Source organism: Papaver somniferum, chromosome 9 (assembly GCF_003573695.1).
Source record: "Papaver somniferum cultivar HN1 chromosome 9, ASM357369v1, whole genome shotgun sequence".
NCBI classification, from domain to species: domain Eukaryota; kingdom Viridiplantae; phylum Streptophyta; class Magnoliopsida; order Ranunculales; family Papaveraceae; genus Papaver; species Papaver somniferum.
In genome coordinates, this window is record NC_039366.1 from 68,049,262 (window position 1) to 68,058,581 (window position 9,320).

The window sequence follows — 9,320 nt, forward strand, 5'->3', positions numbered from 1 at the left end:
GTCAAGCCACCGGGCATCAAGCCATCAGGTGTCAAACCTCCAGGCATCAAACCTCCGAGCGTCAAGCCACCGGGGAAGTCTAAGTGTTACGTCAACTGCCTTCTGAAAAATTGTAAGGGTGTTAAACCTAAAGTGGCTTACATCGTATGTTCAGGAATCAAGAAAGGGGTTTGTTTGGCGCAATGCAAAGGGAAACCATCTCCAGCTCTTTTCACCGCCAGTTCTGCTACCGAAAGGGGTTGCATCTCTAGTTGCATGACTACTAAGTGTAATAGTATTCAAAATGATGTTTCAGCCATAGGAGGAGAGGAATTCCACGGCTGTGCCAACTCTTGCACTAGTGTCTGCATCAAGGGTAACTTTTTTTTTTGAAGGGAGAAAGGAGCTCAACAGAGCTCCCAATTTATTCAACTACCTCGGTAAGATTGAGGTTTGCAGAGATACAAAGGGGTGGAGAATTAGCATTCCACCAGTTATTTACATTTTCATGCATTGCATACTGACACAACTCGTATGCCAAGTAATTAGCATTTTTTGGAACACGTTGAAATTTAATATCAACAAAAGAAGGAATTGCATCTTTAACTTTCAGAATAACAGATCTGATGCTCCATGAGATATCTCTAGATGCTCCAAGAATTGCATTTGTGACATTTGAAGCATCACCTTCAATCACCACTTTATTGAAGCCAAATTTGATTCCCGCTTCTATTCCCAATTTGCAAGCGATTGCTTCAGCAAGTAATGATGACGTTGCATCAAAGGTGATTGTAGCACATCCCAAAAAATTTCCATTGTGATCCTGAGCAACAGCTCCCGCTGCGCCATTGTTTGGTATAAACGCTGCATCAACACTTATCTTTACATAATGAGGTTCCGGTGGACTCCAGAAAATATTTGAAGACGATAATTCATTGATTTGATGATCATCTGTTGCGGAATTGTCCAAACATAGCTTGAAGTCCTGATATGCTTTGTGCAGAACATTGTTAACTGAAAAGACTTCATTAGAGAAAACCATCCCGTTCCTTAATTTCCACAAATTCCAAATGATGCAGACTCTCATTATGAAACTATTATCCATGTCTAAAGATAACTGAGCGTTAATTTCTAAACCTGCCTGATTGAAAACCAAGATAGCTTTTGGACATTCAAACAACAAGTGTAGAATGGACTCCTCGGCAACACAACAAAAGGTGCAGTAAGATTGTATATGGTTCACAAACCGTTTAATATTTGACTTCACCGCTGTGTACACATATATCTCACTATCAGACACGTGTATATAAAGAGGTACGTGGAAAGCATGCAGGCCAAAAACATCAAAACATGATGGGTCACGAAACACCAAATAAACCTCGAGGAGTTACTTTATCTCATCCCCAAAAGAGGAGCTAAGATCAACGGTGGAGAGAAAGTTAGCTGACACGGACTGACAGGGGCAGAAGACACTTGTCTGACACGAGCAGACCCCTCAACTACCCACATTAAACACTCTGAGCAGTGTACGTGTCGACCAACCTGTGTAACGAGCGAGGATGACTCTGCGGGATCAAGGGGGAAACGCAGACCTCCGCGTGATGGACGCAAGGACACAAGAAGATAAGGTTCCAACGGTCTTCAGAGATGGGTCCCACGTTCTAACCTTATAAATACCCAATCTCCACCAAGAGGAAAGAGGATCGAAAACATCAGGAAGGGAAGGAGAGAGAGAGAGAGAGAAATAGTAAAGGTAAGTTAATCCCTTAGAGGAGAGAAACATGTAAACCCCAGAAATCATTCAACTATTCGTGTAACCGTGAAGAACATAGTAGAACAACAAATCCCGTGGATGTAGGCCTTAGTGCTGAACCACGTAAACCTTGGTCTTATTTACATTTCAGCACTTTACATTCATTTAGCTCCGCACGTGTTTGCTTATATGTTTCGTTTTCCTTAATACTTATATCCCATGCACAAACGCCACGCCTGGAGTGGTTGGAGGAGGCCATGATAAACCCGAAGGTTTTGAGCCAATGAATCAACACCAGGGTACCATCATCATAATCTCCTTAGATGTTAAAGATTGATTGTGAGCGTTCGGACACCCTCGTGGTTCGTGTGCCCACAATTTGGCGCTTGATTGTGAGCGTTCGGACACCCCGTTACATAAGCAGTTAATGCACGAATAAAAGACGTGCCCAAGTATCTAGGAGAAGTTATTAGGAGTGAGAAGAATATGCGACGATAGTTTTTCTTCAAGGCACCCATTAGTCATTCAAGCCTGAAGAAAAGGGGCAAATTGTGTACACATATATCTCACTATCAGACACGTGTATATAAAGAGGTACGTGGAAAGCATGCAGGCCAAAAACATCAAAACATGATGGGTCACGAAACACCAAATAAACCTCGAGGAGTTACTTTATCTCATCCCCAAAAGAGGAGCTAAGATCAACGGTGGAGAGAAAGTTAGCTGACACGGACTGACAGGGGCAGAAGACACTTGTCTGACACGAGCAGACCCCTCAACTACCCACATTAAACACTCTGAGCAGTGTACGTGTCGACCAACCTGTGGAACGAGCGAGGATGACTCTGCGGGATCAAGGGGGAAACGCAGACCTCCGCGTGATGGACGCAAGGACACAAGAAGATAAGGTTCCAACGGTCTTCAGAGATGGGTCCCACGTTCTAACCTTATAAATACCCAATCTCCACCAAGAGGAAAGAGGATCGAAAACATCAGGAATGGAAGGAGAGAGAGAGAGAGAGAGAAATAGTAAAGGTAAGTTAATCCCTTAGAGGAGAGAAACATGTAAACCCCAGAAATCATTCAACTATTCGTGTAACCGTGAAGAACATAGTAGAACAACAAATCCCGTGGATGTAGCCCTTAGTGCTGAACCACGTAAACCTTGGTCTTATTTACATTTCAGCACTTTACATTCATTTAGCTCCGCACGTGTTTGCTTATATGTTTCGTTTTCCTTAATACTTATATCCCATGCACAAACGCCACGCCTGGAGTGGTTGGAGGAGGCCATGATAAACCCGAAGGTTTTGAGCCAATGAATCAACACCAGGGTACCATCATCATAATCTCCTTAGATGTTAAAGATTGATTGTGAGCGTTCGGACACCCTCGTGGTTCGTGTGCCCACAACCGCAATCCCATTATTTAGAACTGGAACATAGCCCCGACTGTAAGCATTTTACCTGCTGAACTATCTATATGTATTAAAATAAAAGCCAACCACAGTACTACACTATGCAGTTTTCGTTTATCTTACATGTACTAGAATAATATTAGCTCAAGTGAGACACCCAAATTCTTGAGTATCACAGTAGTATGTATTTGGGTTATCTGAAGATTCTGAAGCATGCTTGAGTTTAATATTTCTATGTATGTATAACTATGCAATCGATTAATGTATTTTCTGTTGTACTTTTATATACTTACGAATCTTTGTGCTCATATTTTTGCTTTTCATTATCTGCACACATTTTGATTTAACATATTGTTAGCAACCTCAAGAAGATTCGTATGGTCAGAGTCATGCAACCAACCATTACATTAGCCACAATTAGATCGGCCCGGTGAATCATCTGCCCACGCAGGAGTCAAGACACTAACCATAAGTCATCTCTAGGGGTGCACATGGGTTGGACTGGGGCGGTTTTGGCTTCACCCACCACCCAACCCACTGATGGTGGATAACAGAAGTTGTCACCCACAATCAACCCAATATTACAATGGGTCGGTTTTCACCCGATCCATATTACGACGGGTTGGATCGGGTGGGTCGTGGTTACCCTCAATAAAATACAATGAACATTACATTACAGTTACAGACTTACAGTTTACTGTTAAGCATACCTGTATACAAATAACTAAGACTCTTACAGATTGAGTAACTCTCTGTGAATTTTTTCTGCTCTTTAAATCTATTTAACTTTCAGAAAAAAAGAAAAAAAAAAGACTCTTACAGATTGGATGTAATAACTTTTATCAAAAAGCTGACTCCAAGTCAAGTGTAGGCAATTAACATCATAAGAAGTTACTTAAAAGTGTAGAAAATTAACACCATAAGCTGACTCTTACTGCCAGAAAAGCATTTATAAGCATTATATATCATTACCTCAACGGTTGTGGTTCATCTAGGATAGGTAATCTAAGGGCTAGAATTAACTTAGAAATATTTAGGTGGGTGGGTGGGTTGGGTCGGGTGAGGGAAGCTGTCACCCACAATCGACCCACCATACGGTGGATTTTGATATTGTGATCCGTAGTCGACCCGCTCCTAAGTGGCACCTAAGGATCTAAATAAAAACTCCACGTAGGATTAGTAGCACCCACGTTGGAGATGCTCTTTTGTACGTCTTTCGTCCTTGCGTTTCCATCGGTATCGCGAAGATTCCAGAATTATTATTTTTCTTTGCTAAAAAGAAGAAAAGAGACGATTCTAGAATTTAATAATACTATCTTTAGGCGGTTCGTGATTTATCCTCTTCCGCGTAGAACCGAGGATGTCTTGAGTATTAGGTACGATCATAAATAGACTCTTCCGGTCTTTCCCAATCTCAATCTCATCTCTTCGGAAAAATCAATCTTAATATTCATATTCGGTGATCTAACCTAAGTATCTTCAATACCCTCCTCTCTCAAGGTAATCTTATCTCTAAACTTTGATCCTGTTACTCAATTTTCTCTTTGATTTAATTATGTTATGAAGATTTTTTAAGGGGTTAGTGATTGTTCTTGTCGATATGTTTTTTTATGAGATCATTCTGCATAGACTTAGACTGTGTCTGTGGTTAATGGTTTTTTTTTTTATCGTCTTGATTTGATTGGGTTAGTCGTTACTGTGTTGTTTTGGGTATATATTTGACGACATTAGTTTGGAGATTTTGAATTGTGTTTTTATGTTTCAAATTAGTTGGATCTTTGTTTTTTTGTATATTGTTTGTTAGGAATCTTGGATTGGTATGGCTTGGGATTCTTATTTGATCATCCGTATGTCAATTCCTGCTAATTTAGGTTTTAAATGGTTATGGATCTGCTGCTGCTTCAATTTATGGTATCATAAGAGTTATATATAGACTAGTATGCTGTATGTTAAGCTTGATGTTGCTCAACTATTCTGAGCTTGAAATAATGTCAATTTGGATGCCCTTCTGTTGTGGTCTTGTGTGTAAGCTTATATTACTCATACAAGACAGTTGGGCGCCTTTTGTCTTGGGTTTTTATGTAATTCTAGAATGCCTATCTGTTTATTGTACTTCTAGTTATCATCGTCTGATGAGTTTGTTGTTATAATTGATTTACAGATGCAGATCTTTGTGAAAACCCTCACTGGCAAGACCATCACCCTTGAGGTTGAAAGTTCAGACACCATTGACAATGTGAAGGCCAAGATTCAAGATAAGGAAGGAATCCCCCCAGACCAACAACGTTTAATATTTGCTGGGAAACAGTTGGAAGATGGAAGAACTCTAGCTGACTACAATATTCAGAAGGAATCCACTCTCCATCTTGTCCTTCGTCTACGAGGTGGCATGCAAATCTTTGTCAAAACCCTGACTGGCAAGACCATTACTTTGGAAGTGGAGAGTTCCGATCCTATTGATAATGTCAAGGCCAAGATCCAAGACAAGGAAGGTATTCCTCCAGACCAGCAGAGGTTGATATTTGCTGGAAAACAATTGGAAGATGGGCGTACTCTTGCCGACTATAACATTCAGAAAGAATCCACTCTCCATTTGGTTCTTCGACTCAGAGGTGGTATGCAGATTTTTGTCAAAACCCTGACTGGCAAGACCATTACATTGGAAGTTGAGAGTTCCGATACTATTGATAATGTAAAAGCCAAGATTCAGGACAAGGAAGGTATTCCTCCAGACCAGCAGAGGTTGATCTTTGCTGGAAAGCAATTGGAAGATGGCCGTACTCTTGCTGACTATAACATCCAGAAGGAATCCACTCTCCATTTGGTTCTTCGACTCAGAGGTGGTATGCAGATCTTCGTGAAAACCCTTACTGGAAAGACGATTACCTTGGAAGTTGAGAGTTCAGATACCATTGACAATGTAAAAGCCAAGATTCAGGACAAGGAAGGTATTCCTCCAGACCAGCAGAGGTTGATCTTTGCTGGAAAGCAATTGGAAGATGGCCGTACTCTCGCTGACTATAACATCCAGAAGGAATCCACTCTCCATTTGGTTCTTCGACTCAGAGGTGGTATGCAGATCTTCGTGAAAACCCTTACTGGAAAGACGATTACCTTGGAAGTTGAGAGTTCAGATACCATTGACAATGTAAAAGCCAAGATTCAGGACAAGGAAGGTATTCCTCCGGACCAGCAACGTTTGATCTTCGCCGGAAAGCAATTGGAAGATGGTCGGACCCTTGCCGACTACAATATCCAGAAGGAGTCCACTCTCCATTTGGTGCTTCGTCTCAGAGGTGGTATGCAAATTTTTGTGAAGACCCTTACTGGGAAGACCATCACTTTAGAAGTTGAGAGTTCAGATACCATTGACAATGTTAAAGCTAAGATTCAGGACAAAGAAGGTATTCCACCAGATCAGCAGAGGTTGATTTTTGCAGGGAAACAATTGGAAGATGGGCGTACCCTCGCTGACTACAACATACAAAAGGAATCCACACTTCACCTTGTCTTGCGTCTTCGTGGTGGTATGCAAATCTTCGTGAAGACCTTGACTGGGAAGACAATCACCTTGGAGGTGGAGAGCTCTGACACTATCGATAATGTCAAGGCCAAAATCCAGGACAAGGAGGGAATTCCTCCAGATCAGCAAAGGTTGATTTTCGCCGGAAAGCAGCTCGAGGATGGTCGCACTCTTGCTGATTACAACATTCAGAAGGAATCTACCCTTCACCTTGTCCTTCGTCTCCGTGGTGGTAATTGAACGTTTCTGTTGATGTCATTGGTTTCGGAGAAGATTGTTTAGCATCTGTTGGTGTGTTTTCTGTTTTCTGTCTGTGAGAAACTTATCTTTTGTTCCTCCAGTCATCTTTTGCTTTATGCAGTTGTCATCTTATCTTATCAGTGCATGAATAAATTTGAGAAGAAAGTATATTGCTTATATTACCTTAACTTGTCCTTCCTCCAGTCATCTTTACACTAGTATATTTCTTTGTCCAGATTTATGTCTGGTTCTGGCTCTTGGTTTTAAGTGAAAAAATGCATTCAAGTCTGCCCAACTGTAGGGAGATGGTTAAAATTCAGAAAGTTGAAAAGAAAAAAAGCAAGACTTCTTGTAATCATACAATTTCAACCACAGTATTAATAGATCACTTATAAGCAAATTCAGAAGACATGAATATTAGATCTATTGTAAAAAAAAAAAAAAAAAAAAATCAGAATTTGTAAGTTAGTAGCTCTCCACCTTCAGAAGACATGACTGTAACTAAAAAGAATACAATTGACAATTTAACATTTCAGTGGTAGCGAGCTCAGTTAATTATTCAGGCTGCAACATCAATTTCCGAAGTAAGAAGCCCCATTTGTTGTGTAAACGGATCCATATTATGCTGATGCCGTCAGAAATTGTTCCCAAAAAGAACCATTTGTGCCAGGAGGCTTAGTGGTGTACCCGTCGACCAACATATCCACATCAATATCAGGTGAGAACTGTCCACTTCCGAACGGGGAGATCGTGTCATCTGCCCCCAATGAATCATTATACACATCCCCGTTTCCTGTCCCATGACCCACAAAACCTGCACCAGGAATTTCAGTGCCTTCGTTTTCCAGTCCCATGTCCTGCATGAGGTCCTTTTCCAGTGCGTCAAAGAAACTCATGTCTGGCAACGGACTTGCTGTTGTTGTTATTAACGTATCTGTTACATCACCAGAAGATTGAAACTCCGCTGAGAGACGCATTCCTGAATACCCTGATGGGACTGATAAAAGTGAATGTCCAGAGGTTGGAGCGACCCCCAAAAGGGTGACATTAGATATCAGATTTGATGTACTCACGCTGTCTAATTGTGTACTGGATGGTGAAGGTATATCATCGATGGAAATACTATCTCCATTGGTATCTTCATCTAATCTGTGAGATGGCGAAGCAAGGTTCGGCTGCGTCAACATTGCTTGTGTTGCCTCATTCAATATCGGCTGATATTTAATGATCTGTCCATCAGAAGCAGGAGTAGAATGACCGTCCTCAAGGTTAGGAAATCTTCGCTTCTTATTAACTCCAGCAATCCGTCTGTTATTTTCATTATGTTGCTGCACCAACTGGGCTAAGAAACCTGGACTCTGCACGGCCTTCACGAAAAACGACATCATTTGTTGTTGCTGCTGCTCCATACCTTGCAGCCGCTGCCCTAAAGTTTGCAACTGAAGATCAGTTGATTGTTGTTGCTGCCTCAGCCTAACAACTTCCTGCATAAGAACATTTTTGTCCCTCTGAAGTCTCTCTATCTCTTCTTCTAGTCCAAATTTCCCCACTTCAACACATGCGCTAACCGATGAACTCTGTCCTTGAGGTTGTTGTTGCTGCTTCTCCACTTTGCCGGATTCTTGCCTCCTGATTCTCGTCAACAAGTGTTTTTGACCTCTTAAAAAATCTTTGTGTGCATACTCACACCTGTCATGGTCAACCTTTTTGAACCCCTGCCCCAACGAAGGTTTGTTTGACACAATTAATGTATGCAGAGAAAAAAAATTAAAACCTAAAAATCAATAATTAGAACAAAAAACGCTAGGGAAATAAGGGGAGATTAATAGGAAAGAGAGAAAGAGGCTTACATAATTATTCAACTGCCTGACAAAGCTGGAAAGATTTTTATGCTTAAAACGCATACGCAAAATATGCTTTTCTAACTCCGAAGGTTGCCAAATAACAAAACTGTTGTTACTTTCAGTCCAAGAAATAATAGCATCTGTAGATGGATCATCCACAATATCATATGTTTTACTCACAAATTCTATTGGTGAATTCTGATTCAGTTTATCTGAAATTTGTGGCATCATTGTATTATTTTGAAATCCTTCCATCAAATCAAACCCAAGTATTACCTATATATATATATATATATTCTTTTATATGTACAGGAATCCTCTTCCCCCGATTAGGAAATTGTATGATTAAGGAATGTGTTAATACTTAGGCGGTTAGCGGGTAGTGGCCCGGGCCCGTTATAAAAGATCTGCAAGTTTGGCCAATTCGATGGCCCCTTAGGTCTCGTGACCAAAATTTGAGCAACTAACTTGTGGCTTATCAGACCAAGTTTTATAGGATCTCTCAAGTCTCAACGTTTCACGTAAGGAGAGCAGACATCCATGGGAGGATCTATGCACATGCTT

General features: G+C 40.9%; 3 protein-coding genes across 3 annotated transcripts; 1 reads left to right on the forward strand and 2 right to left on the reverse strand.

Annotated features, from left to right (window-relative positions):
• Positions 1–403: 403 nt before the first annotated feature.
• LOC113312080 lies at positions 404–1,084 on the reverse strand. The gene has a single exon (XM_026560847.1). The coding sequence runs from the start codon at positions 1,082–1,084 to the stop codon at positions 404–406; it is 681 nt and encodes a 226-aa protein (XP_026416632.1).
• Positions 1,085–4,405: 3,321 nt separating this feature from the next.
• On the forward strand, positions 4,406–7,112 carry LOC113314199 (polyubiquitin-like). Its single transcript, XM_026562978.1, has 2 exons — positions 4,406–4,649; positions 5,311–7,112. Exon 2 carries the CDS (start codon positions 5,311–5,313, stop codon positions 6,910–6,912), a length of 1,602 nt encoding a protein of 533 aa, XP_026418763.1. The 5' UTR covers positions 4,406–4,649; the 3' UTR covers positions 6,913–7,112.
• A 420-nt stretch (positions 7,113–7,532) lies between these two features.
• Positions 7,533–8,987, reverse strand: LOC113312082 (heat shock factor protein HSF8-like). The gene is made up of 2 exons (XM_026560848.1): positions 8,763–8,987; positions 7,533–8,627 (listed from the first exon to the last, which is right to left on the reverse strand). The coding sequence occupies exons 1-2, from the start codon at positions 8,985–8,987 to the stop codon at positions 7,533–7,535; spliced, it is 1,320 nt and encodes a 439-aa protein (XP_026416633.1).
• Between the last annotated feature and the right edge of the window lie 333 nt (positions 8,988–9,320).